This window comes from Macaca fascicularis, chromosome 2 (assembly GCF_037993035.2).
Source record: "Macaca fascicularis isolate 582-1 chromosome 2, T2T-MFA8v1.1".
NCBI lineage: Eukaryota > Metazoa > Chordata > Mammalia > Primates > Cercopithecidae > Macaca > Macaca fascicularis.
The window spans coordinates 96286104-96314063 of NC_088376.1; the positions used below are offsets into that span (position 1 = coordinate 96286104).

At 53.9% G+C, this 27960-nt stretch overlaps 3 protein-coding genes and 1 long non-coding RNA gene across 45 annotated transcripts; 3 read left to right on the forward strand and 1 right to left on the reverse strand.

Moving 5' to 3' along the window:
- The first annotated feature begins 1018 nt into the window (after nucleotides 1-1018).
- Nucleotides 1019-5438, forward strand: POLR2H (RNA polymerase II, I and III subunit H). The gene is made up of 5 exons (XM_045385048.2): nucleotides 1019-1226; nucleotides 2626-2709; nucleotides 2793-2886; nucleotides 4024-4107; nucleotides 5024-5438. Exons 1-5 carry the CDS (start codon nucleotides 1154-1156, stop codon nucleotides 5139-5141), a joined length of 453 nt encoding a protein of 150 aa, XP_045240983.1. The 5' UTR covers nucleotides 1019-1153; the 3' UTR covers nucleotides 5142-5438.
- Nucleotides 5439-8757: 3319 nt separating this feature from the next.
- THPO (thrombopoietin) lies at nucleotides 8758-15258 on the reverse strand. Its single transcript, XM_005546568.5, is given in 6 exon segments — nucleotides 8758-10011; nucleotides 10248-10415; nucleotides 12369-12455; nucleotides 12740-12867; nucleotides 13098-13255; nucleotides 14903-15258. Coding segments are annotated over 6 exon segments (1563 nt in total). The 3' UTR covers nucleotides 8758-9345.
- On the forward strand, nucleotides 15144-16571 carry LOC141409656 (uncharacterized). The gene is made up of 3 exons (XR_012430957.1): nucleotides 15144-15301; nucleotides 16249-16325; nucleotides 16434-16571. It is a non-coding gene; the product is annotated as an uncharacterized lncRNA (long non-coding RNA).
- Nucleotides 16572-17124: 553 nt separating this feature from the next.
- Nucleotides 17125-27075, forward strand: CHRD (chordin). 42 transcript variants are annotated; one of them, XR_012430944.1, is made up of 23 exons: nucleotides 17125-17281; nucleotides 17507-17610; nucleotides 18037-18166; nucleotides 18298-18426; nucleotides 18518-18617; nucleotides 18732-18819; nucleotides 19188-19329; nucleotides 19432-19572; nucleotides 19654-19736; nucleotides 19814-19961; nucleotides 20124-20230; nucleotides 20334-20453; nucleotides 21344-21500; nucleotides 21825-22045; nucleotides 23173-23286; nucleotides 23481-23889; nucleotides 23979-24072; nucleotides 24501-24557; nucleotides 24824-24927; nucleotides 25389-25491; nucleotides 25884-26038; nucleotides 26146-26248; nucleotides 26613-27075. XR_012430944.1 is itself a non-coding variant. In XM_005546575.3 (23 exons), exons 1-23 carry the CDS (start codon nucleotides 17134-17136, stop codon nucleotides 26666-26668), a joined length of 2868 nt encoding a protein of 955 aa, XP_005546632.1. In that variant the 5' UTR covers nucleotides 17125-17133; the 3' UTR covers nucleotides 26669-27075. The 42 variants fall into 42 exon arrangements, 17 of the variants coding, with proteins under 17 accessions (XP_005546632.1, XP_005546633.1, XP_073887651.1 ...); XR_006695867.3 differs by having other exon boundaries at nucleotides 23626-23889; nucleotides 24501-24570; XR_012430937.1 differs by having other exon boundaries at nucleotides 23626-23889; nucleotides 24501-24570; nucleotides 26616-27075.
- Nucleotides 27076-27960: the final 885 nt, after the last annotated feature.

Genomic DNA, 27960 nt, shown 5'->3' on the forward strand with positions numbered 1-27960 from the left:
TTTGGGGGAACCGCCTGCTGGTGCTCTGGGTTCTCTATCAGGGGCTGGTGAAGGATAGAACAGATGGCAGAGCGCGCGCAGGGTGGATGGGCAGCATAGAGATAGTGTGAGAGGAGCGAGGGCAGCGCCCAGGAAACGCACAAGTGTGCGGGACAGCCAGCACCAGGAGGAAGGGGCATTTGGGAGGCAGAGGAGGGCCTCAGGGGGCGGGGGCAGTGCCCGGGAAGGGGGAGCCTTGTGATAGAAGCCAGCACCCAGGAGGAAGGGCCAGTGTGAGGGAAGAGCTGGTGTCCAAGGGACAGGGCAGTGCCAGGCTGAAGGGGCACGGAGGGGATCCGTGTCCAGGAGAAGGCAGTGGAGGACTAAGTTGGAGGGGTAATGCCCGGGGGAGGCGGGTGGCGGGAGCCAGGCTGAGGGGGCGGTGACGGGGAAGACAGCAGGGCCTGGGGGAAGCGGGCAGTGGTGGGAGGGTGCAGTACGAGGGGAGGGGACAATACAGGCTTTCCTCTTCTCCATAGCGACATCATGGCAAATTCCCAAACTGGACGGATCCGGCTCGGGTTACATCCAGCAGGGCCGAGCCGGCCCGGGCAGGCCCCGGGGTCCGCGGTGCCGGCTGGAGGGGCTGGGCACCTCTGGGGCGGGGTTCTGCTCCACCTGCCCTCGGCGCGGACTGTGCCCTAGGCGGGCACGCAGACCGGCGGGGTAGGGCTAGGGCCCGGCTTCTCTGGGCCAAGGATCAAGGTCCCTGCCTGGGTTAGGCCCCCACGACTTCCAATCTTCGGGACCCGGCCTCTGAAGAGGGCGCAGCAGAGCCCCAGCTGAGCGCTAGAACCCGCTCTACAGCCGCGGGAGGTTGGACCTATTGTTTCCCCGCCCTGGGCGGGGCCACCTGGACGTGAGACCCGCCCTCAACGCCGAAGCCTCTCGGGAGCAATCTTTTGGGGCGGAAGTTAAGTAGCCCCGAGCGGGAGTCTGTGGCGGAAGTGGGCGCGTTACCACTTGTTTGTGCGCATGCGCCACTCTTGTCTGGCTGCCGCGCATGTAAAAGCTGGTTTTGCTCTTCTCCCCTCTTCTGCACCAGAGCGGGTGCGCGTACTCCCAGCTGTGGTCGCCCGCTCACCCCTTCTGCTGCTCTCGTGGCCCCCTCGCGATGGCGGGCATCCTCTTTGAAGATATTTTCGATGTGAAGGATATTGACCCGGAGGGCAAGAAGTTTGACCGAGGTAAGTAAAGTAGGTAGGGGCGATTTGGAGGAAGAGGCTAACCTCGCGGACATGCCCCTGGACCCCGTGTCCACCCAGCTCTTGTGGCCTGCCCCTACCAGCAGGTCCTGATGTAGGGACCTCCCTCAGGAAACAATTTATGGATGAGAAAAGGGAGACTCCCGAGCTTTCTCTGGCTTCACGCATGCCGTGCCCGGTGCCTAGGTGGCCTTTTGTCATGGTGCTGGCAAACTCCTGGGCATCTTTATAATCGCTACCTGCTCTGTGCTAGACACTGTCTTGTGAGACCAGCCTGGCCAACATGGTGAAACCCCGTCTCTACCAAAAATACAAAAATTACAGGCGGGCGCCTGTAATCCCAGCTACTTGGGAGGCTGAGGCAGGAGAATTGCCTGAACCTGGGAGGCGGAGGTTGCAGTGAGCCAAGATTGCGCCGCTGCACTCCAGCCTGGCAACAGAGCGAGACTCCTCAAGAAAATGAGAGTCCTCATGAGGTGGGTGGTGCCTTCCCCATTATTTTCTGAGAGAGTAATCCACCCAAGGCTTCACAGCGAGTAATCTGACTTCAGAGCCTATATTCTTGTATTGCCCTCATAATCCTTAGCGCTTTAAGTCTTCTCTGAGTTAGAGTTAGCTGCTTGGTATATCCTTTTTTTTTTTTTTTTTGAGACAGAGCCTCGAGCCCAGGCTGGAGTGTAGTGGCACGATCTTGGCTCACCACAACCTCCGTCTCCCGGGTTCAAGCGATTCTCTGCCTCAGCCTCCCAAGTAGCTGGGATTACAGACATGCTCCACCACGCCTGGCTAATTTTGTATTTTTAGTAGAGACGGGGTTTCACCACTTTGGCCAGGCTGGTGTCGAACTCCTGACCTCAAGTGATCCACCTGCCTCGGCCTCCCAAAATGTTGGGATTACAGGCGTGAGCCACTCCACTGGCCTACACCTCTTAATTTTGTCATCTATCAATAATTTTCTTTTTGATGTCTCATTCTTTGCCTGGAGACTCAGATGTTTTCAAGACGGATACCAGTTCTTATACATCTTGATAACTCCCCTCAGCACAGTGCCTGTCATAGAAAGAGGAAACCTTTGGATGATTGAATAACTTGCCCAGAGTCAGGTTCTCAGTCATCCAGGCAGGCCTAGAACCGGGTATTATTTGCTGCTGAAGTATCTTTGGTTGTTTTCTGGGGATTACGTTCACTTGCCACAGTTTTTCTCCCCTTTTCCTTCTTGCATGTCTGGTTCTGATGGAGCCTGCATTTCTATGAGAGCAGATGAGAGACCAGTGGTTGTAGACTGGGTTAGATTGAGTATTCTGTTGCATACAATCCCACACTGTAGGATCTGCCTTGGGCCTGGCAATACCTCTGTCACTCTTTTCCTGCTTCTCCCCAGTGTCTCGACTGCATTGTGAGAGTGAATCTTTCAAGATGGATCTAATCTTAGATGTAAACATTCAAATTTACCCTGTAGACTTGGGTAAGTATTGAACACAGACAATAATAAGAGGCATTTTGCCGCTTCCGCTATTCTTCACTCTCTGATATTGCTGTTATTTTCAGGTGACAAGTTCCGGTTGGTCATAGCTAGTACCTTGTATGAAGATGGTACCCTGGATGATGGTGAATACAACCCCACTGATGATAGGCCTTCCAGGTGAGGTAGTGGAGAAGGTAATACTTGGAATATGCCTTGAGAACTAAGTAGATAAGTGATATAGAAAGACTCTTCTTTAATTCCTGGAATAAATGATGATCAGCAGAATCTGAGTAACCTTAAGGAAATTTCTGCACTTAAGAATTCAAACAGGCCAGACACCGTGGCTCACACCTGTAATCTAAGCACTTTGGGAGGCCGAGCAGGAGGATTGCTTGGGTACAGGAGTTCAAAACCAGCCTGAGCAACATAGCGAAACCTCACTGCTACAAAAATAAGAAAAAAAAAAAAAAAGGCTGCACATGTTGTCATATGCCTGTAGTTCCAGCTACCTGGGAGGCTGAGGTGGGAGGATTGCCTGAGCCCAGGAGGTTGAGGCTGCAGTGAGCCATGATTGTACCACTGCAATCCAGCCTGGGTGACAGAGTAAGACCCTGTCTCAAAAAAAAAAGAAAAAAATTCCAACAACCAGGTATTTATAACAGTGATTACATGCTTGTGAGTTGTAGCCTTTTGAAGGCTGAGGAGGTGACTGCTGAGTGCCCTAGGCTATGTGGGTCTTGTGTCTTGGGAGGGAGCTTGGTGTGATGGAAAGACTTTGGCACCCCACTTGAGTTCATTTCTCAGCTCTATCACTTATTTGTTGAGTAACCTTAATCTCCTTCAGCCTGTTTCCCCATCAGTAGAATAGAGATGATCATGATCATGCCTAGCTCACGGGGTTGCTGCGAGGACTAAATGACATCATGTTTGTTTGTAATGTGCCTTTTTTTTTTTTTTTTTTTTTTTTTTAGACGGAGTCTTGTTATGTCGCCCAGACTGGAGTGCAGTGGCTCAATCTCGGCTCACTACAAGCTCCGCTTCCTGGGTTCACGCCAGTCCCGAGTAGCTGGGACTACAGGCGCCCGCCACCACGCCCGGCTAATTTTTTTATATTTTTAGTAGAGATGGGGTTTCACTGTGTTAGCCAGGATGGTCTCGATTTCCTGACTTCGTGATCTGCCCGCCTCAGCCTCCCAAAGTGCTGGGATTACAGGCTTGATACACCGCGCCCAGCCGACCAGTAACCATTTTTAAATGGGATTTTTTATATTGTTAATTACTGTTAAGAATAACTTTGCTGCTATTGCTCCACAGGGCTGACCAATTTGAATATGTAATGTATGGAAAAGTGTACAGGATTGAGGGAGACGAAACTTCTACTGAAGCAGCAACACGCCTGTAAGTTACATAATCTTATGAGGTTCTTTTCCCTCTCTGTGTTCTGAGACTTTGAGCTATGCTCCTGCTTCCTCTGTTGGGTCCCTCTCCTCAGGCACCTCAGACCTAGGTAGGAACTAGAAAGAAATGGTTCTGAGAGCAGTTTCCAGTCTGAAAGGTAGACTGCTCTTTGTCAGGCCCTCCTGGCCCAGCAGTCCAGATGAGAAACTGGTTATCTTACTGTGTAAAGTGCAAAGGAGACTTGCTTCTCCAGAAACAAATGCAGCATTAAGTGATTATCCTATTAGGCTGTGTGTGTGTGTGTGTGTGTGTGTGTGTGTGTGTGTGTGTGTGTGTGTGTGTTTTGCTACTCTGTAACCCAATCCCTAGTTCCTTGGTTTTCCTGTCCAGCTATTTTTTCTTTTCTTTAAAATCTTATTAAAACAATATGTGCTTTTTGTAAGCAATTTGAAATGCAGAAGAGTAATGTGAAGAAGGAAAAAAAAAAGTCACCTGTAATTCCATACCCAGAGATAACCTTTTACATAGACTTTTTTGCATATCCTGGTGTTCTGTTTTTTCCTTTGAGACTGTGGTGTTTATTATGTTTTCTTCTGCTCTTTTTGCTTAACATTATGTAAAATATGTTTCCCCATGTTAGTGTGAAGCTTTTCTTAAATGTTTTAATAGTTGCATAACATTTCAGTAAGTGGATACATCTTGATTCATTTGACCATTCCCCTGATTTGGGGCATATAGGTGTTTTCCACCTTCGCTAATATAAAGAACAGTGCCTTGCACATATCTTGATCTTTGTCAGAATTTTGGTTCCTAGTGACAAAACAGTAGAAAGATGCCTCTTCTTTTTCTTAGGCTGAGATGGAGAGCTGCTGAGTAGCAGTGCTCCAGACTCATGGGATGGGGCCTTCTGTTTCAGCTCTGCCTATGTGTCCTATGGGGGCCTGCTCATGAGGCTGCAGGGGGATGCCAACAACCTGCATGGATTCGAGGTGGATTCCAGAGTTTATCTCCTGATGAAGAAGCTAGCCTTCTGAACCTCGCCAGAAGCCAGCCTTGCTGCCTAGTCACTCAGGTCATCGGCATTGTTCAAGCCTGAGTGGCAGCCAGTCTTGCTCACCTGTTGAGGAGGGGCTGGCTCACTGTCCACTGTGGTGGCATCTTTAACTGGCCTGCACTCAAAGGGAAACTGACTCGCCTGTGAAAGACAGTGGGAAAGCTGCAAATGAATCAGAAGCTTTGTGTATATGATTTTTAAATTAAACTTTACTTTTTCAGACTGCCCCTCCCCTTTTTGTAAAAAGTTCATTTACTGTAAAATCATTTTTTTGCAATTTGTCTGTGGTGTACTGTTTCTGGCCCACAGCCAGCTGATCACTTGTCAATGTAGGATCTATTCCAGCCTTTTGGTATCTGGGTTCAGGGTTATCTCAGTCTCCTGGCTGACTGTTCTCAACATTTATCCTCCAATGCGGTTTTCCGTTTGGGAGAGAGTGTTGTACTTTTGGCTCCTGAGGGTACCCCAGGCCCAGAAGATACCACCCATTTGGCGCGGAATTTTGAATTGGCAAGGAGCCCTGCTCGGGTCCTTCCAGCACTTTCAGGCTCTTAGGAAGTCAGTTCACGCTGACTTGATTGAGTCGCTTGCATAGTCTAGAAATGTTCATTATTTTTATGGAAGATGTGCACAGAGGCTTTTAGCCTTTTAGGCATGGGAGATGACTATGAAGAGAGTAGGAGGAGAGGACTTGGTGGTTCTGGAAGCAGCTGGAGGAGCTGGCTCTCTACATTCCAGTGGGAGGGAGGGTAAGTGGAAGTGGACAGGGCAGCAATACCAATGAAGCTGGCGGGCCAGAGCCAGGACAATGTGGCGGCCTGACTACAGTCACTAACTTATGAGTGGGGGAAGAAAAACATTAAGGAAATGGCTCTGATGATAAGGACTCCTTCAGCATGTGAGCTGGCTCTTCAGCCTGGCATTAGGGGTCTCTAGGAAAGCATATGGGGTTCTGTTTTCCCCTAGGAAGTTTAGGGTAACAATCCAAAGAGATTCTCTGTGTATTAAACAGTTGTCTGTTTGATCTGGTTTTGCCTGGGAGCTGGTTCCCCTGCTGGGATACCTGGGGTATTTCCTTCCCCATCATTTTCAGGTCTTTACGTGAGGTGTTAGAAATCGTATTTAGGGAACTGGGTTGAAAATGAATGGCCTCAGCAGGGAGGAGGAAGAGGTGTTTCTTTTACCTTACTATGGAGTAGGGGGAGTAGATGTACTGGGGGTTGGGATGAATTTTTGTGAAATCTTAGAACCTTTCCATGGGGTGGGTTTTTTTTGTGGGGTTGGAGAATGACAAATGAGAGTGAGATGAACGAATTACCAGTAATAGTTTGTAGGTTATCATAGATGGTCCTGGGGTAGGAGAAGAAAGAACTAGTAGAGCGTTGAATAGGGATAGGAGTGTTCTGGTTGTAATTGTGTTTTTGTGTTAGTGGGAAGAAGGGATGGGACCAACGAGACTGATTTGGGAATGGATTCGATTTGTAATAGGGCAGGTAAGTTCATACTGGAGAAGTCCATGAGTTATTTGCATTTGCCCACAAGTGGAGTAAGTCAAATGCCAATACCAGATGCCTGGTGACATTTGCAGTTTTGCCATTCTTTTTTTTTTTTTGAGACAGAGTTTCACTCTTGCTGCCCAGGCTGGAGTGCAATGGCGTGATCTTGGCTCACTGCAACCTCCGCCTCCCGGGTTCAAGCGATTCTCCTGCCTTAGCCTCCCAAATAGCTGGAATTACAGGCATGCGCCACCACGCCCAGCTAATTTTGTATTTTTAGTAGAGACGGGGTTTCTCCATGTTGGGCAGTCCGGTCTTGAACTCCCAACCTCAGGTGATGCACCACCATGCCCAGCTAATTTTGTATTTTTTAGTAGAGATGGGGTTTCTCCATGTTGGTCAGGCTGGTCTCGAACTCCTGACCTCAAGTGATCTGCCTGACTCGGCCTCCGAAAGTGCTGGGATTACAGGTGTGAGCCACCACACCTGGCCCTGCAGTTTTGCCATTCTTGTCTCTCATCCGTCTGTGCTGGGAACCCATCATTCTCTGGTCCCACTGGTATATCGTATCCTAGGTGCTGGCACTTTCATGTGCTACAAAGTGTTTCGTTTGATTATTAAATTTAACCTAGCTCAGTATGTCAGTAAGTTAGTTTCCACTTAACATTCCCTTGATTGCATGCTGGAATTTGTAGTGTGAATGAACTACTTCCCTTCCATGCAGAAACTGACAGCATTTGAGATTTGGACATTTTTGAGCTTTGTGCATTTGTTGATTCCTTCTCTAGGAAAACTATTCTGTCCATGAAGGGAGAGAGGGACATGGCGAGATGTCTAAATTGGTCACCTCCACCAAGAACTTTGGTTTTCTACTCAGAACTCTTTTTTTTTTTTTTTTTTGAGATGGAGTTTCACTCTGTTGCCCAGGCTGGAGTGCAGTGGCACGATCTTGGCTCACTGCAACCTCCGTCTCCCAGGTTCAAGACTACAGGCATCTGCCACCATACTCGGCTAATTTGTCATATTTTTAGTAGAGACAGGGTTTCACCATGTTAGCCAGGATGGTCTCAATCTCCTGACCTCATGATCTGCCCGCCTTGGCCTCCCACAGTGCTGGGATTACAGGCGTGAGCCACCGCGCCTGGCCCCAGAACTCTAATTGTTACTCTTTAAGGATTTGTATGTCTTTCCCAGTAAATAGAATCATTAAATGACATATAGGACTGTGTACCACACTGGGGAGAGTATGGACCCTAGAATGAGGTTGGACTAGGGTGTTTCTTCTGCCCATAGGGTGTGTAACCACTGATAACTCACCTGGCTTCTCTGAGCCTCAGTTTCCTCATCTCTAAAATAGAAAAGATAATACCTGCCTTACAGAGTTGTGTGAATGTTACAAAAGGTGAGGTACACAAGGTTCCTAGTGCATTGCCTTACATTCTACTGCTTTGGAATGCCTTTGGTGACCCTGCGGTATTTGTGGCAGTGTTTGGGTTTCTGGGTTCCTGGCTCCTCTACCTCCATGGTAGCCTTTCCTTCCTCAGGGGTGAGGGAGAGCAAAAAGCTTCCACTAGTTTTCCTACAGGAACCTCTGGCGGTAGCAGGTTGACTTTTGCAATGGAATTTGTGTTTTTGTGCAACATAAACCTCCTTTTCCTGAGCACCAAGGCAGCACTTATTTGCAAAAACCCATAAGCCTGACTCCTTTTTAGAGATCCCCTAGCAGAGTTTATGGTGGTCACACAGGGCTGCTTTTTAGATGCATTTGTGGGAAGTGGGAAATGAGCCTTCGACTTGTACTTGACTTGTACTTGTTTTCCTGCTGTGTGAGCTCAAGAAGCCTGACTCATGCCACTTCCTGCACTTCCCCCTGACCTCCACAGGAGGGAGGCAGGCGTCCATGCCTGGCAAAGCCTCCTGCTGAGCTGCCAAAGCTCTAGCTGTTTGCTCAGCTGTCACATCCAGGTCCTGTCTTTACTGAACTGTCTACACAGCTTTACCTGGGGTGTGAGGCTCTCCAAGGCTTCCTGTTAGCTTTTTTGTTGGGGGTGGCAGCGTGAGGGGGATCTATTGCCACTCTCGAAGAACACGTTTCCCTTGTTTTTCAGGGAGCTTTTGGGTGCTCTCATTTATTCCTTATACAAGCTCAGTTTTGTCTATTGTATAGGGACAGCATCTCTGAGAGGCAGCTTATTCATTTCTCAAGAGGAAAGATCTGTTAAGAATGTGGGATCAGAGTCCCACTGAGAATGATAGTAAAGGGGATGGGGGCATTGGAAGGCCTTGAACTTGAAGCAAAGGAAATTACCCTTTCTCTGTTTTCTGATGCAAGACCTTTTCTGATGCAAGGTCTCTCCCTCTGTTCAAATGCCAGGCCAGCCCAGGCCTTTGCAGAATTGTCATAGAAAAAGAGCACATAGAGAACGAGTGAGTTGCAAGTTTCTGCAGAAAACAGACCAAAGATCTAGCTGCTCTGATGAATATTGTTGATAGCTTAAAAAAATAGCTTCTGAAGGCTTATAATGTACAGTGAAAAGTGATTCCCTTTTCAGTCCTGTGTATCCCTTTTACCAGGGCTTTGGGTTTCAGGAGAAAGTAGGAAATCTTGTCCAGTTGTCTCCCAGGGGCTCCCTGCAGGGAAGGGAGCTGTACATGAGACAATGCTGATGTCGGCAGTGTCTGAGAACCTTACCCTTCCTGAGACAGATTCTGGGAGTGGGTGTGGGATGTGTTTAGAAGAGGGCTGGTAGGGGTGGGTGTTGGAGCAGAAGGGTCAGGAAGCAGGGGGTGGAGCTGGACCACAGGGGAGGGCAAGGTGGGTGGAAGAGGGAAGAGTGTGTACTGTCCAGTAGGGGGATGGGTTGGGGAAGGAGAATATCCAGGCTGGAGGTTGGGTGGCAGGGAGCCTGTGTCTGATGTTCCTGGGGAAATGTCCGGGGCTCCTAGGGTCCTGCGTGAGGGTCCAGGAAAGAGTCCACGAGTTCCATTCAAGAGTTTGTGTATCCTGTTCAGGTATCCGGGGATTTGGTCCAGGGACCTGGAGGTTTGGTTCAGCAGACCAGGAATCTTGGCTCTGAATCCCTGCTGCCGCTTCTGAAGTCCAGAGCCAGTAGTTCTGGCCGAGGCAGTGAAGTTTGTCTCCAACAATCCAGAAGTCCTGTTTGGGAGCTCGTTCAGTGTGAGGACTAGAGAGGTTCTGCTGGGGACAGCTGTGGTGGGTGGGGCCCGCCTGACGCAGAGGGTGGGCCCTCCTACAAGCAGCAGGAAACGCACCTTTCCTCGGAGCAGGTGTTGGAAGCTCAGGAAGATGGCATTGGGATCCTTGTGAGCTGTGGTCCTGCCCTGTGGAGGAAGCTGAGGGCAGAGGATGGTCCTGAGGCCGAAGACCAGGGCCAGATCTCAGGCCTCCCTTGTCTAAGTAGGAAAAATAGGATACCAGCACCCAGGCATTGTGGCTGGCAGGGAGCACTCTTAGTAGATCAACTCTTCTGCCCTTGAGCTCCCTGGAAGACCCCTTCTTCCCTCAGGTCTTCTAGGGGGACTGAGTCAGAAAAGAACAGTTTCTACAGATCCCTTGACTGGGGACCTACCTGGGTTCCAAGGAGGCTCTGCAGGGCCCCGAGGAGGAGACGGACCTGTCCAGAAAGCTGCCCCAGAAGGGATGAGAGGCAAGTGGGTCCCAGTTGTCCCCGTGCTGCCATCACTCCCTCCAGCAGAAGGGTCACTGCTCCCAGAATGTCCTGTGCCTTGGTCTCCTCCTGAGAAAGAGATGGAAGACAGAAGTGCACTGCCTCAAAGGGCACACTAATAGCGGGTGGGGAACCTGTAGGAGTAGCCAGCAGAGTGAATCATATGGGCTGAGAATTGGACAGGACCAAGGTCCCACCCAGGGCAGGAATTCCTTCACAGTATCCCGACAGCTGGTCATCAGCCTCTGCTTCAAAAACTCCAGGGTCCGCTAGTCCAGCCTGGTCTTAAACTTGGTTTCAGTGAGAAGAGCTCCTTTTTTTCTTACGTTGCTGAAATCTGCCCTGTTATAGCTTTTACCTCTTGGTTCTAGTGCTGCAAATTTACTCTTTCTGCTGCAAAACCTTAGGATCATTTGATTTTTAAACTGAATGAAGGCCGGGTGCAGTGGCTCACGCCTGTAATCCCAGCACTTTGGGAGGCTGAGGCAGGTGGATCACCTGAGGTCAGGAGTTCAAGACCAGCCTGGCCAACATGGTGAAACCTCATCTCTACTAAAAATACAAAAATTAGCTGGGCATGGTGGTGGGCAGCTGTAATCCCAGCTACGTGGGAGACTGAGGCAGGAGAATTGCTTGAATCAGGGAGGCTGAGGTTGCAGTGAGTTGAGATCGTGCCACTGCATTCCAGCCTGGGGAATAGAGTGAGACTCCGTCTCAAATAATAAATAATAATAAATAAATAAACTGAATATAGATATGAGACTCTATCATAATGATCATAAGGATGAAAAGAAAGGACTAGAAGGGACCCATAGGAACTGCCCTTCTTCCCTGACTCAGTACTGAGGGAAGAAGGGATGCTAGGGCTCTTGGGGATAGATTTTAGTTTTTTAAATTATTGCTCATAAAACATGCTCTGGTCTCTTACTGTTCAGGCTGCTGCTTTCTGGACACGTGTTAGTTTAATATGGTCTCTCTTAACAAATTAGCATACGTCTTCAGGGGGATGTCCAGTGTTCAGGCCAATATATTTAAGTGTAGTCCCCTCGGAATAGAGTTCTCTAGGAGCATTTCCACAATGGGTATGCTAAACATCGAACAGAAAAGAATTACTAGCTTTAAGAATAGCTGCTTCAGTAATGTTACATGGCAAGTTTGGGGGCAATTTAATTCTTTCAGATCCTTTTCATAGGAAGTGCTAGGGCCAGAGGCTTAAATGATGGAAGCAGGGCATTGTGGCCTGAAAGCTGGCATAGGACTTTACTCATTAATTTACACATGTAGAACTTTTTTCTTTTTCTTTTTTTCTTTTTGAGATGGAGTTTTGCTCTTGTCGCCCAGGCTGGAATGCATTGGCATGATCTCGGCTCACTGCAACCTCTGCCTCCCAGATTCAAGTGACTCTCCTGCCTCAGCCTCCTGAGTAGCTGGGATTACAGGCATGTACCACCATGCCCGGCTAATTTTGTATTTTTAGTAGAGACGGGGTTTCGCCATGTAGGCCAGGCTGCTCTCAAACTCCTGACCTCAGCTGATCCACTCGCCTCGGCCTCCCAAAGTGCTGGGATTACAGGCGTGAGCTCCCGGCCCACATGTAGAACTTTTTATCTCTGTTATTTCACCTTGTTTTTGACCTAGTCTTTCAGTGATTTGAATCTTGATTCAGTCTTTTGTTATTTTAGTGGTACTTCCCAGCTTTGTGTCATCTGTGGATGACATATGAGTCTTACTTCTTCATGCCAATTTAAGAAGATTGAGTGGGAATAGGTCAAAGGCATGGCCATGAGTGATTTCTCTCCAGCTTTTCATAGTGTTCAGCTTCAAATCTATTCACATATTGGACCTGCAAGCCATCATCTTATCCACAGGCTATCATTATAGGTGAATGTAGATTGGGTTAGGGTGGCCAAGCTGAAGGTGAGATATTTTTAAAAAGCTCAAGAATGTTGGAGAATCCATGGGAAGCAGTAGGAAACTGAAGACAGGACTTAGGGAAGCCAAGGTTAGGAACGGCTTTCTTACCATCTGGGTTTTCCATTCTCCCAAGCTAAAGTCCACAGCAGGCAGCAGGACAGGTGTGGGTAAAGGGTTAACCTCTGGGCACAGGCTCTGTTGAAAAAGATTGTTGGGGGGAGAAGGGAGCTGAAATAGAGAGGGCTATGGTAGCCTAGTGAGAAGGGTAGTCCTCCATGAGTACTACGTCTAGACGGGAGCTTTTAAATGATGGCTGTATTGCAAAGATTAATCCTTGTCAGGGAGTGTGATCAGTAGGTGGTGACAATATGGGAAGAATAGTCATTGGCTCAAGGAGTTAGAGGAAGTGGTGTCTTCCCGGGAGTATGGGTCTCTTACCAGTTAACGCAGATAAAGGGGATAATGTTGGGAGTTCTCACCAGTCTGCTGTGAAGGACACGGGAGTCACGAAGCAGTTTACTGAGGACTCGGGGGTCACAGGCAGGAGGAGCCGGGCTGGACAGAGTTAGCCTTGCAGTTAGGAGAAGCATGACCACGAGGAGCAATTCTTAGATGAGGAGAGGTGAGGTTGAAAGATGAGGAGGAAATCATTGTCAGCTGGTATTCCAGGAATTCCCATTCAGGACCCAGACCCGAAATCCAGGGAATCCACCCCTCAGACCCCTTATTTTTGAGAGAATGGGTTCCCCCAGCTCCCTGCCCCTGCAGTGTGTCTCCTTTCTCTCTCCCTTTCTGTCATGTTTCCATCTGGCCCTAGCCCCTCAAGAGTGTTCTCACCAGTCAGCTCCATTCTGGCCGGGGTGTCTGGCTGGCGTGGCTCCCTGTTTGGGGCCTCTCCCCTGAATCCTTCCTGGGGCCATGGAGGCGGCTTGGGCTCTTGCACTTCTGGGCAGAGTAGGGTGGGTCAAAGGCGGGCCAAGGATGAGGAATCTATCCTGAAAGTGGCAAGAAGAGTGAACATTTAACTGAGTTTCTAGGAAGAGACTGCCTGGCAGGGTGAACAGATGCTGGGGAGGGCTTGAGATGCTGACCAGCCTGGAACTGCCAAAGGCCTGACTTCTCTCACATTTTCTTGTGATGAAAGCATATGGTGTGCCGGGTGCAGTGGCTCACGCCTGTAATCCCAGCACTTTGGGAGTCCAAGGTCAGGAGTTCGCGACCAGCCTGACTAACATGGTGAAACCCCGTCTCTACTAAATACAAAAAAATTAGCAGGGCATGGTGGCATATGCCTGTAATCCGAGCTACTTGGGAGGCTGAGACAGGAGAATCGCTTGTACCTGGGGGGTGGAGGTTGCCGTGAGCTGAGATCCCGCCATTGCACTCCAGCCTGGGCAATAAAAGCGAAACTCCGTCTCAAAAAAAAAAAAAAAAAAAAGAAAAGAAAAAAAGAAAGCATATGGTGTCTCCTTTTTGTCAGGCCTCCTCAGTGAATCTGACATGGATTTGTTGCCGCCTACCCCTGCTGAGAACAGCAGGACATGGTATGTATACATACATATCTTAATTGGCCTTAAATTCTGAGCAACCTTGGTTGTTAGGTCAGAGAAAATCTGGGATAGGGATAGAGAAGGAAAGTATTGTGGCTTCAGCCTGGAGAAGAGAGTGGAAAATGGGATGCAGGGCCCGGGTGAGGAATTGGCAAACATGCACTATATGTTGAGGGGTAACTTTTGCAGTGGGGAGTGGGGCTGGGGTGGGAAACTGCACAAAGCTGTAACTGGGACCACTTAGAGGTCAGGATTAAGGGGCAGTATGGGAGAAATTAACCTCTATTCTTTCCCTATGTACCCCCACACATAAAAACCTCTGGAGCTTTTCTTTGGACTCCAAGTCCTGAAATACTCCATTATCTGAGGTTAAGAGATGGGCTGACAGTCCTGGGACTTCCTTCCTGAGACCAGCTACCCAGGAAGGGGCACCTGCTGGGTGATGCCCACCTTAGGGGCTTACCTTGCCTTTGTCGCCCACTAACATATCTGTCTCATAGCTCACACCTGCCTCCCTGCCCCCTTGGCAGAACCCCTTCCGGTTCCTTCACAGGACCCCCCACATGGCTTCCTCCTCCTTTCACAAGTTGTGCAAAGAGGCTTGCACCTGATTCAATATTGGGATTTCCTGTAGGTCTGTCAACATGCATGGGCCCTCCTCCCATTACCCTCTCCTTGTGCCCTGGCTTGCCTAGCCCAGCTTCCCTAGCGCCAGATTCAGAACCTTAAGCTAACAAGGAATGACCAGCTAAAAATGGGGATTGGGGATGTGTTCATCTTAGTACTGTGTTCACTAAGCCCGAAGTGCAACTCCCTCTCTTATTTTCTCCCTGGGCTCATGTCCCCTTTCCTTAGGGCCAGTCAGGGCTGTGCTGTATTCCACCAAGTAAGTGATCAGTCCCTCAGAAACCAGCACCCCACCCCCTACCCCTGCTCTGCCCTGCTCCTCCCATTCTGGGAAGGCTACACTCTTCTCGACAAAGGTCAGTGCCTGTAGGTTCCAGTTTGCCTGCCCCTCCCCCAGCTGGGAGACCATTTCTCTTTGCTGTCCTTTATACCCTCACATAACCCCACACCCTGCTGGCCACTCACCGGGTGGAGAAGGGCTCCAGGACCCAAGTGCACAGCAGGCAGCCCTCTGGGGAGCAGATGGGTAGGAAGACATGTGGCGGTGGGGCACAGCCCCTCCACAGCAGCAGGTCACACGCCTGCCTGGGCCACTTCTGCCCAATCAGAGGAGGGAACCACCAGACACTGGCGAAGGCCCCCGGAAGTGACGCCTTCTCTTCCCTGGAGCCCCTGCCTGGACCAGGGTCCACTCCTCCACCCACACACACCATGGAGAAGACTTGGATAGGGAGATTCATCTTTTCCTGGACATGGGCAACCTGGGACCTGGAGGGGGACAGGAGCAGAGGTTTTTTTCCAGGAGGAATCTGGCAGGACATTTGTGTCAGTGGGGAAGAAGCCCAGAAGTCTTGTTTTAGATTGGTGAGGTTTTCACTTCCTGGTTATCCAAATTTCTTTTCCCTGGACATCACACCTGCTGCTGAAATCCAACAGGACACTTGCTTTCCTGTTTTTCTTTCTATAACCCCCTAGGGGGTCTTGTCTTGTTATACCCCTTTTCGAAGTGGGAATACGGATATTGCCCACATGAGAGAAATCTCCTGTTATGGGCTGGTGTTATGGGGAAAGGGTTTAGACTGGTTGAGAGGACTGTCAGGTGCGGGGCGCATATATGTGCGCAGGCATGAACCGGGTTAAGCCTGGGCTTAGGTGCTGGTCTGCTGGGGTCTAGTGACTTGGAGGGCTACACACACAGCTCTCTGTGCATGGGGCCCTCCTTTGCTTGTTCTGTCTCCCTCTTCCATCTCCTACCGTTCCACATGTGACAAGAGGAATAACCAGGCCCATGTGTCCCTGTCTTAGGAAAGACAGCTGCTGGACCTCCCCCGCAAATACCTCCCTGCTGGCCCCCCTTTTCCTTTGGCCCTGGCTCTAGCTCCTTTGCTTTCTTCCTAGTCCCAGTCTCCCCACAGTCTCTGTCCTCAGGGGCGTCCCAGCCTGACCTTGTTCCCATCATCCCCCTGTCCCCTAGAACTTCCTCAGACTCTCTCCTGTTCCTCCTCCCCAAGGATGGGCATGTCTGCTGAGAAGTGTGGCCTAGATCCTGGAATTTTCCCGACCAGCCAGACGAGATGTCTCCCAAGATTAGGAAGGAGGGTGCTGGGATAGCTGGGAGGATAGTGGGTGTGTGTGGGTGGGAGAGACAGGGAGGCAGGCATGACCACTGGAACTAAGAGAAAGGAGGCTGGGAGTGGGTTGGAGAGGCAGAGGGTCCCTTGGGTGAAGGAAGGGGGTGAGGAAGCAAGAGGGGATGGTCGAATGGGCCTGAGGATAAGTTACAATGAGAGAGAGACACTGTCATTCCACAGAAAGGGGAATGCTGCCGCTTTCTGGCTAGGTCCGTGTCCTGGGTAACACAAGAATGAGGAGCGACCTCAGAGAGGAGGTAGGGAGGCAGGCTAGGCAGTGAGAGAGGGTGGTGAGGGTTTGAGGGGCGCTGTGGGCCGGGGGAGATCGGCTGATGGGCCTTTCCTGTACGTTGTCATCTTTTAAGACAAGTCTTCATCCTTCGGGCGGAACCGGGTCCTGCTCACTGAGCGGTCCAGGCCTCAGGCCTAGCCTCTGCCCCTCCCTGGCCTGAGGCTCCCCTCCTGGGCTGGACACCGACCTCCTGGTCCAGCCGCCCTGTGGCCGCCAGCAGCGGGGGGCTCCGGGCCCGCCTCTCCTCCCCCTCTTCGCGCCCCCTGGTCCCTCCCCTCCCCCTCCCCCGCTCCCCTTCCTCCTCCCGCTCTTCCCTCCTCCCCTGCCCGGTCCCAGGCCCTCCCTCCCCTCCCCCACCCGCGATCCGGGCCGCTGCTGCTGGGCCGGACCCCCCGGGCTCAGCCCGGCCCCTCGCCGAGCTGCCGCCGCCGCCCCGTTTGCTGAGGAGGAGGCCCCCGGCCGGGGCGTCGGGCGCGGGGCATAAAACGGGCCGGAGCCGGCGCCCGGGGCAGTAGAGCCGCGTACGGCCCGGGTCAGCGCCCGACTGCCCGCGCTCCTCCCGGCCGCTCCTCCCGCCCCGCCCGGCCCGGCGCCGACTCTGCGGCCGCCCGACGAGCCCCTTACTGCACTGCCCCGGCCCCGGCCCCGGCCCCGGCCCCCTCCCGCCGCACCGCCCCCGGCCCGGCCCTCCGCCCTCCGCACTCCCGCCTCCCTCCCTCCGCCCGCTCCCGCGCCCTCCTCCCTCCCGCCTCCCCAGCTGTCCCGTTCGCGTCATGCCGAGCCTCCCGGCCCCGCCGGCCCCGCTGCTGCTTCTCGGGCTGCTGCTGCTCGGCTCCCGGCCGGCCCGCGGCGCCGGCCCTGAGCCCCCCGCGCTGCCCATCCGTTCCGAGAAGGAGCCGCTGCCCGTTCGGGGAGCAGCAGGTAGGTGGGCGCCCGGGGGAGGCGCGGGCGGAGATACGGGCTCGGGGCGAGTCAGCGCCAGTCCGGAGGGGGCGCGGGGCGCAGGTGGCTCGGCGCGGCGGGCCGCCCGGAGGGTGGGCGGGGGCTGAAGGGCGCGGTGCCCGGGACCCGGGACCCGCGGGCAGCCCCGGGGGCGGCACACGGCGCGAGCTGGGCAGCGGCCTCCAGCCAAGCCCGTCCCCGCAGGCTGCTCCTTCGGCGGGAAGGTCTATGCCTTGGACGAGACGTGGCACCCGGACCTGGGGGAGCCCTTCGGGGTGATGCGCTGCGTGCTGTGCGCCTGCGAGGCGGTGAGTGAGCCCCGCGGCCGGCCCGGGCCCTGACTGGTGGGGAGCGCGAGTCGCGCGGACGTCGAAGTGCTGAGAAGGAGCCCAGTCGGCAGATGTTGGGGATGCTTTTCTGGTGGAGGAAGGGGAATCAGCCCCTTCAAGTCTTAGGTGCTGTTACTGATCGCCCACTCTGTGTGAGGCTCTGTGCCAACTCCGTTTCGTTCCCAGCTCACCTAACTCCCATGGCAGCCTTGCTAGATAGCGAGAGTATTATTATCCCCATTTTCCAGACAGGGACCTTGAGGCCCAGAGAGACGAAGTAGCTTGTCTAGGGTCACGCAGATTGTAAGTGGCAGAGCTGGCTGACTCTGCGGGACATCCTTGCCTGGGGGTCTCATCAGTTGGCTTCTTGCGCTCACTTGGGTTTCCCGCCTTTTCCGGGAGCAGCTTCAGTGGGGTCGCCGTACCAGGGGCCCTGGCAGGGTCACCTGCAAGAACATCAAACCAGAGTGCCCAACCTTGGCCTGTGGGCAGCCGCGCCAGCTGCCAGGACACTGCTGCCAGACCTGCCCCCAGGGTAAGGCTTGCTCCGCCCTGCGGGGAGGGAGGCAGGGCCAAGGTACTGGGTCCTGGGCCACTTGGATGGGGCTTCGGACTGGCCCTTCCCACGGCCAGCTGAAGCCCGTGTTCTTACCCCGCCCCCTGCAGAGCGTAGCAGTTCGGAGCGGCAGCCGAGCGGCCTGTCCTTCGAGTATCCGCGGGACCCGGAGCATCGCAGTTATAGCGACCGCGGGGAGCCAGGCGCTGAGGAGCGGGCCCGTGGTGATGGCCACACGGGTAGGGGGCTGGCGAACAGCGGGGTTGTGGTTGAGGCTGGGCCACCAAAGCAGCGTTTGACAGTGCTCAGGCCATCTTCCTCCCGTCCCAGACTTCGTGGCGCTGCTGACAGGGCCGAGGTCGCAGGCGGTGGCACGAGCCCGAGTCTCGCTGCTGCGCTCTAGCCTCCGCTTCTCCATCTCCTACAGGCGGTGAGAAAGGGGAAGGAGCAAGGAGGGGTCAGCTGCTGGCCAGGAGGGAAACTGGGAGAGCTGGGAGGGGCTGCTTTTGGCCCAGTCTGGCCTCACCCGACCTCTCATTCCCAGGCTGGACCGCCCTACCAGAGTCCGCTTCTCAGACTCCAATGGCAGTGTCCTGTTTGAACACGCTGCAGCCCCCACCCAAGATGGCCTGGTGAGATGATGTCATTTATGAGCACTTGTCCAGTCTGGGCACTGTGCTGAGAGCATGCTGTGCATTGCCTCCAGTGGTCCTCACCACAGCCCAGTGGGAGGAAGGCACTGACATTATGATGACCATTTTACAGAAGGGGGAACTGAGGCTCAGTAGGAGAATGTGATTTGTTCAAGGTCACACAGCTAGTAAGTGGTGCAGCCAGGACTGGAACCCAAGCATCTGGCTCCAGGGTTCTTTCTTAAGCTTCCTAGGGCACCCTGGAGGTTCCTCTCCATGTTCCTTTTTCATGAGGCCTGCCTGGACCTCCTAATTGGCCTAACCTGCACAGTGTCTGAGCGTAGGGCCTTCTTGTCTCTCTGCTCCAGGTCTGTGGGGTGTGGCGGGCAGTGCCTCGGTTGTCTCTGCGGCTCCTTAGGGCAGAACAGCTGCATGTGGCACTTGTGACACTCACTCACCCTTCAGGAGAGGTCTGGGGGCCTCTCATCCGGCACCGGGCCCTGGCTGCAGGTAGGGAGCAAAGAGCCCTGGGCATGAAGTTCTGAGTTTTCTCTATCCCCAGGAAAGGGGAGGGGGCGTTCTGACGGGCTCTCATCATCCTCCCTTCCCCAGAGACTTTCAGTGCCATCCTGACTCTAGAAGGCTCCCCAGAGCAGGGCATAGGGGGCATCACCCTGCTCACTCTCAGTGACACAGAGGACTCCTTGCATTTTTTGCTGCTCTTCCGAGGGCTGCTGGAACCCAGGAGTGGGGGTAAGTGGGATGGGGGCAAAATACGTGAGAAGGTTAGGGAGAGCACCTGTCTCAGAAAGGCCCACATGTGCGGCCTTGCAGGACTAACCCAGGTTCCCTTGAGGCTCCAGATTCTACACCAGGGGCAGCTACTGCGAGAACTTCAGGCCAATGTCTCAGCCCAGGTGAGCGGGGATCTGGCTCTTGCTGCCACCTGTCTTGGCCTCTTGCTATTGCCCATCACACCCTGCTCTGTCCCCAGGAACCAGGCTTTGCTGAGGTGCTGCCCAACCTGACAGTCCAGGAGATGGACTGGCTGGTGCTAGGGGAGCTACAGATGGCCCTGGAGAGGGCAGGCAGGCCAGGGCTGCGCATCAGTGGACACATTGCTACCAGGAAGAGCTGCGATGGTGAGGCAGGGCGGGGAGGGCCTGGTGCCCTGGGTGTGCACAACTGAGAGGCACAGACACGTGCCAGGGAAGGGGCCTGGGTGGGTATGGGAGAGATCCTGAAGACTGGGGGTGTAAGTGGCCATGGGTAAGCCTAGCCTCACCTGTCTTGCCCCTCCATAGTCCTGCAAAGTGTCCTTTGTGGGGCTGATGTCCTGATCCCAGTCCAGACGGGTGCTGCTGGCTCGGCCAGCCTCACGCTGCTAGGAAATGGCTCCCTGATCTATCAGGTAAGAGCCAGGGGCTGCAGAAGGTAGGGGAGAGGAGGGGTGGGCAGCAGGCCCAGGCCTTTACTGCCCCTCCACTTTGCCCTCCTTCATCCCTGCCCATCAGGTGCAAGTGGTAGGGACAAGCAGTGAGGTGGTGGCCATGACACTGGAGACCAAGCCTCAGCGGAGGGATCAGCGCACTGTCTTGTGCCACATGGCTGGACTCCAGCCAGGAGGACACATGGTGAGGGCTCCAGGTTGCTTTACCCCAGGGCCCAGTGCATGGGCTGTGGGAAGCCAGGTTGGATGAGCAGGGATGTTCATTATCATCCACTCACTCATGGATTCTCCCACTCATTCTTTTATTCATTTGACTTTTTTTTTTTTTTTTTGAGATGGAGTCTTGCTCTGTCACCTGGGCTGGAGTGCAGTGGCGTGATCTCGGCTCACTGCAACCTCTGCCTCCCGGGTTCAAATGATTCTCTTGCCTTAGCTTCCCGAGTAGCTGGGACCACAGGCATGCGCCACCATGCCCAGCTAATTTCTGTATTTTTAGTAGAGATGGAGTTTCACCATGTTGGCCAGGATGGTCTCGATCTCTTGACCTTGTGATCTACCCACCTCGGCCTCCCAAAGTGCTGGGATTACAGGCGCCACTGCGCCCGGCCTGATTTGACATTTTTAGTGAGCCCCAGACTAGGGACTAGAGTACAAAGCAAATCAGATGTAGCCCCTGTGCTCAGCAAGCTCACAGTCAAATGGGAGGCATTGGACCTGGAGAACAGTGTCATAGGCCACATAGTAGTAATTGTAATGGCAATGGTTGCTACTTATAGGGCCTTTCTATGTGCTAGGTGCTGAATTGGTGGCCTTACATATTTTTTGACTTTCACAGTACGCATTTTATAGATGAGGAAGTGAAGGCTTGGAGAAATTAAGTAACTCTTCAAGGTGGTTACATAGCTAGGAAGTAGCAGGGGAGGGCCATGAAACTGGGCCTGTCAGGTCCTTATCCTGTGTTTCTGGTGTGTGGAAGTGTGTGTGGGTGGAGTGGGGGCACAAAATGACCCAAGGTTTCAGAACCTTGGGCTCGTGTGAGAGCTGAGGAAGGCCTGTCCTCCCCTGTCCCCCCAGGCCGTGGGTATCTGCCCTGGGCTGGGTGCCCGAGGGGCTCATATGCTGCTGCAGAACGAGCTCTTTTTGAACGTGGGCACCAAGGACTTCCCAGATGGAGAGCTTCGGGGGCACGTGGCTGCCTTGCCCTACAGTGGGCATAGCGCCCGCCATGACAGTGAGTGTCCTTAGGGGTCTATCGGCCCCTTGGTTTCCTAGAACATTTGAGGGATGGTGGCAGACAGCCAGAGCCTGGTGTGTCTTTCTTCAGATGCGTTTCCGGTTGCCATCTGAAGGTGGGGACATATAGGGTGGCCCTGCTGGCAGACTCTTCCTGTTGCCGAGGTGCAAGGGTCTAAAACTTGCTGCTCTCCAGGCCCTGGACCTATGGACAGTGTCTAACAGCTCCTGGAATGTGTGCTGGGGAGCTGGGGAATGCTGGGTTTGAGGGCTTGCCGTAGGCCACCTTCTCACCTGTCATCTCTCCTCTGTCTGGACCCAGGGCTGCCTGTGCCCCTAGCAGGAGCCCTGGTGCTACCCCCTGTGAAGAGCCAGGCAGCAGGGCATGCCTGGCTCTCCCTGGATACCCACTGTCACCTGCACTATGAAGTGCTGCTGGCTGGGCTTGGTGGCTCAGAACAAGGCACTGTCACTGCCCACCTTCTTGGGCCTCCTGGAACGCCAGGGCCTCGGCGGCTGCTGAAGGGATTCTATGGCCCAGAGGTAAGGATGTGATGGTAGGCGGCTGCTTGGAACATTTCTGCGTTTTAGCTTGAAGGGCTGTGTGGGCCTATGGTGGGGGAAGCAGAGAGCAGGCAGCCTGGTATAGAAGAGCTGGCGTAAATAAAATAAATTAAACAGTGATTTGTAGGCTGGGTGCAGTGGCTTATGCCTGTAATCCCAACACTTTGGGAGGCCAGGCAGGTGGGTCACCTGAGGTAGGAAGCTCAAGACTAGCCTGGCCAACATGGAGAAACCCCATCTCTACTAAAAATACAAAAGTAGCCAGGCGTGGTGGTGCATGCCTGTAATCCCAGCTACTCCGGAGGCTGAGGCAGGAGAATCACTTGAACCCAGGAGGCGGAGGTTGCAGTGAGCCGAGATCGCGCCATTGCACTCCAGCCTGGACAACAAGAGCAAAACTCCGTCTCAAAAAAAAAAAAAAAAAAAAAAAAAAAGGCTGGCATGGGCTTGGGAGTCAGATAGACCTGGGCATGACTCTGACTCAGCTTTTTATTATTCATTCTCTTTTCTCTGTCTTTCTTTGGTGGGGTATCTTGGATAGTATGTAATATCCTGGACCTCAGCAGGGTAGGTGGGATGGACTAAGCCCTTCAAGTGGGGTGAGTTCTCATGGACTTGGAGTCCGAGCGAGAGACCTGGCTTCCAAGCTCCACACTATTGCCAATGGGTTTTGCTACCCTGAAGACTTTATTTAGCCTCCCTGGCTCTCAGTTTCTTCATCTGTGACTTGGGGAAGTAGGCTCAGCCCTAAAGTGCCTTATTCCCATCCTTTTTTTTTTTTTTTTTTTTTTTTTGAGACGGAGTCTCGCTGTGTCGCCCAGGCTGGGGTGCAGTGGCGCGATCTCGGCTCACTGCAAGCTCCGCCTCCTGGGTTCACGCCATTCTCCTGCCTCAGCCTCCGAGTAGCTGGGACTACAGGCGCCCGCCACCACGCCCGGCTAGTTTTTTGTATTTTTAGTAGAGACGGGGTTTCACCGTGTTAGCCAGGGATGGTCTCGATCTCCTGACCTCGTGATCCACCCGCCTCGGCCTCCCAAAGTGCTGGGATTACAGGCTTGAGCCACCACGCCTGGCCTATTCCCATCCATTATCCTGTCTCTGTGCAGGCCCAGGGCGTGGTGAAGGACCTGGAGCCGGAGCTGCTGCGGCACCTGGCAAAAGGCATGGCCTCTCTGCTGATCGCCACCAAGGGTAGCCCCAGAGGGGAGCTCCGAGGGCAGGTAGGTGGGTAGTGTGGACAGTGGGGGCAGTGGGGAGGGTGCAGAGTTGGGGGGGCACTGTGTGCCCTTGTACTAGTCACTTGCTGTCTCTGAGTCCTGGGGGGTGGTCATATCACACCTCCCGGCTGGTGGGGAGGATGAAGACACACAAGCTACATGAGGAGGCTGGCAGCCCAGCACCCTATTCCTGGCAGCTGGAATGATTGTGGAGCGAACAGCATCCTCCTGGGCCACCGCCGCGCTCAGGGTGCCGAGGTGTCTGCTGTTGGCCGGCCAGCTGCCGCTGGTAAAGACGCGAGGGGGAGCCCCAGCGCCACCTCAATTGGCCTCTCCTCCCAGGTGCACATCGCCAACCAATGTGAGGTGGGCGGACTGCGCCTGGGGGCGGCCGGGGTCGAGGGGGTGCGGGAGCCGGGGGCTCCGGATACAGCCGCTGCTGCGCCACCTGTGGTGCCTGGTCCCCCGGCCCTAGCGCCTGCCAAACCTGGTGGTCCTGGGAGGCCCCGAGACCCCAACACATGCTTCTTCGAGGGGCAGCAGCGCCCCCACGGGGCTCGCTGGGCACCCAACTACGACCCGCTCTGCTCACTCTGCACCTGCCAGGTAGGAGGTCCTGGAAGGGCACATTGTGTCCTGGGATCTGGGGCAAGGGGCCTGGACTCTCCTGTCAATGCCTCTGTCCCTCTCTGCAGAGACGAACGGTGATCTGTGACCCGGTGGTGTGCCCACCACCCAGCTGCCCACACCCAGTGCAGGCTCCCGATCAGTGCTGCCCTGTTTGCCCTGGTGAGTTCCCTGCAGGGGAGTGGAGGGAGGAGTTGGCCTAGTGTGGACCGGTCCTTTGGGGAGGGAAGGAGGTCGGTCACCCTCTGCTTTCACCATTTCTTTTTTTTTTTTTTTTTTTGAAACGGAGTCTCACTCTGTCGCCCAGGCTGGAGTGCAGTGGCCGGATCTCAGCTCACTGCAAGCTCCGCCTCCCGGGTTCACGCCATTCTCCGGCCTCAGCCTCCCGAGTAGCTGGGACTACAGGCGCCCGCCACCTCGCCCGGCTAGTTTTTTGTATTTCTTAATAGAGACGGGGTTTCACCGTGTTAGCCAGGATGGTTTCGATCTCCTGACCTCGTGATCCGCCCGTCTCGGCCTCCCAAAGTGCTGGGATTACAGGCTTGAGCCACCGCGCCCGGCCTGCTTTCACCATTTCTTTGGCTCCACAGAGAAACAAGATGTCAGAGACCTGCCAGGGCTGCCGAGGAGCCGGGACCCAGGAGAGGGTGAGCTGGAAGGGTGCGTGCAGGGTGGAAGGCCCCAGAGGAGCCATTAGGTTGAACCAGGAGGGGGACAAGAAGGGGAGAGCATATAGGGGGTGGCCTGAGGGGCACAGATTCCAAGCAATGCCTGACAGAACTCATTAGTGTTACTGGCCCCCAAATGGGCCCTTGTCTTAGGCTCATGTGGGGGTGGCCTGAGGCTCAAGGCTTGGTTGTGGGCCCAGCTGATGAGCTCATACTAACGGCCGCTGGGCCCTGTTCCCCACCAGGCTGCTATTTTGATGGTGACCGGAGCTGGCGGGCAGCGGGTACGCGGTGGCACCCCGTTGTGCCCCCCTTTGGCTTAATTAAGTGTGCTGTCTGCACCTGCAAGGTATGGCCACCCAATCTTCTCTGGTGCCATAACCCAGCGGGGTCTGCAGAGATGGGGAGGGGCTGCCAGGTGAGGAAGGCCCGTCCTTGCTGAGGAGAGCTAAAGGATCAAACCGATATGAGAAATTGGCTCTGAGAGTTGCGCTCTGAGAGTTGGCTTCCTGTGGGAAAAGGAACAGGGCTGACCTGGGTGTGGATTCTGGCTCTGCCAGCTAACTAGTGCCGATGACCCTAGGCACCTTCTGTCCCTGAGCCTCACTTTCCTCTCCTGTAAGCAGATATGATGGCAACTACCTTGCAGGGTTCCGATGAGAAGCTGAGTTTAGGTCTATAAAGCAAGCCCAGGCCTCTGAGTAAAAGGCCACAGAGAGACTGCATCTGAGGTGTGGAATAGGAGAGGGAGCGGGCAGGAGGTTTATGTGCCCCCTGCCTGACACTCCTTGCTTAATGGATTCCCTACAGGGGGGCACTGGAGAGGTGCACTGTGAGAAGGTGCAGTGTCCCCGGCTGGCTTGTGCCCAGCCTGTCCGTGTCAACCCCACCGACTGCTGCAAACAGTGTCCAGGTGAGAGAGGTGGCTGGGCACTGAGGCCTCACCTTTGGGTTGAAGCAGGCCTAGTCCTGGATGAGGGGAAGGGTGCTCAGCTAATTGAGCATTTACTGAGCACTGCTCTGTGCCTTACCTGGAGCCAGGACTCTAAATGCTGTGGAAAGAATGTGATATTCTAGTGGGGTATGATGGGTTCTGGTTCCTCCTCCATCCATCCATCCATCCATCCATCCATCCATCCATCCATCCATCCATCCCTTCATCTGTCCATTCATCTGTCCACCCACCCATCCAAATTTATCACCTACTGAGTGCCAGAAACTGCTAGGTGCTGGGGATTCAAAAAGAATACTCAAAAAACCAGGCTGGTCCTCCTGGGCTGACCCTTTCTCTTTCCCTCTCAACAGTGGGGTTGGGGGCCCATCCCCAGCTGGGGGACCCCATGCAGGCTGATGGGCCCCGGGGCTGCCGTTTTGCTGGGCAGTGGTTCCCAGAGAGTCAGAGCTGGCACCCATCAGTGCCCCCTTTTGGAGAGATGAGCTGTATCACCTGCAGATGTGGGGTAAGTGGGGAGCCTGGTCTGGAGTAGGGAGGCCTTCCCAGGGAGGTCCCTGAAGAAGCTGAAGGCCACTGTGGGGGACCCTCAGTGTCTGCTCTGTCTTGTACCAGGCAGGGGTGCCTCACTGTGAGCGGGATGACTGTTCACTGCCACTGTCCTGCAGCTTGGGGAAGGAGAGTCGATGCTGTTCCCGCTGCACAGCCCGCCGGCGGCGTAAGTGAGGGAGTCCAGGGTCAGCAGCTGTGAGTGGAGGGCTGACCTGCCCGTGGGACTTCTGATCAGGAAACGGAGCATTCAGTGTGTGCAGCAACAGTGCAGCCTGCCTCACAAGTGCCATTCCAATCCACCCTCACAGCAACCTGGTGGAAGTGTTATTTATGACCTTTTCTTTACAAATGAGAAGCTCAGAGGAATTAAGCAACAAGATGAAGGTCACCCAGCTGTGTGCACTGACCTGTTTAGAAAATGCTGGCCTTTCTGGGACCAAGGCAGGGATGCTTTGCCCTGCCCTCCATGCCTCTCTGTGCCTCTCCACTCCCTCTCCCCTCCTCCAACATTCCCTCCCTTCTGTCTCCAGCAGCCCCAGAGACCAGGACTGATCCAGAGCTGGAGAAAGAAGCCGAAGGCTCTTAGAGAGCAGCCAGAGGGCCACATGACCAAGAGGATGGGGCCTGAGCTGGGCAAGGGGTGGCATCGAGGACCTTCTTGCATTCTCCTGTGGGAAGCCCAGTGCCTTTGTTCCTCTGTCCTGCCTCTACTCCCACCCCCGCTACCTCTGGGAACCACAGCTCCACAAGGGGGGGAGGCAGCTGGGCCAGACCGAGGTCACAGCCACTCCAAATCCTGCCCTGCCACCCTCGGCCTCTGTCCTGGAAGCCCCACCCCTTTCCTTCTGTACATAATGTCACTAGCTTGTTGGGATTTTTAATTTATCCTCACTCAGCACCAAGGGCCCCCGACACTCCACTCCTGCTGCCCCTGAGCTGAGCAGAGTCATTATTGGAGAGTTTTGTATTTATTAAAACATTTCTTTTTCAGTCTTTGGGCATGAGGTTGGCTCTTTGCGGCCAGGAACCTGAGTGGGGCCTGGTGGAGAAGGGGCAGAGAGTAGGAGGTGAGTGAGAGGAGCTCTGACCCTTGGGGAGCAGAAAGAGACCTGGAGAGGCAGAGGATAGTGTGGCAGTTGGCTGACACACCTGGGTTCCACAGATGCTCCTTGAGATGGTCTAGAGACTCAAGAATTTAGGGAAATAGAAGCAAGTTTACTTTCCCACATCGCTGGCATGTTTGCTAACTTCATGTTTGAAGTTGCTCCAGAGAGAATCAAAAGTGTTACCAGCCCCTTTCTCTCTCTCTGCCTCCCTCCCTCCTTCCCTCCCTCTCTCCTTCCTTCCTTCCTTCCTTCCTTCCTTCCTTCCTTCCTTCCTTCCTTCCTTCCTTCCTCCCCCCCTCCCTCCTTCCCTTCCCTTCCCTCCCTCCCCTTCCCTTCCCTCCCCTCCCCTCCCCTCCCCTCCCTTCCCTTCCCTTCCCTAACACCAATGGGGTCTTGCTATGTTGCCAAGGATGATCTTGAACTCCTAGCCTCAAGTGATCCTCCTGCCTTGGTCTCCCAAAGTGTTGGGATTACAGGCATGAGTCACCACACCCAGCCCAGCCTCTACCTTCTTTGTCTAAAGTGAGGCAAACACTTTCCTGTTTTTTTCCTGGAAACTTGTGTTCTGGACCAGTTCTGGGGCAAACTGGGGTCACAGTGGATTGGAATCAGCTCTGGTCCAGCTTTTGGTTGCGCTTACGTTGAGACCAAAGTATATGGAGAATAAGACAAGACCCTCCTGCCCTGTTACCCTCTTCTCTCTCCCCTCCCTCATTCCTACCATCAAGACCCAGGCATTCTGACAAGCTCTAGGAAATGAGGGTATCAGAAC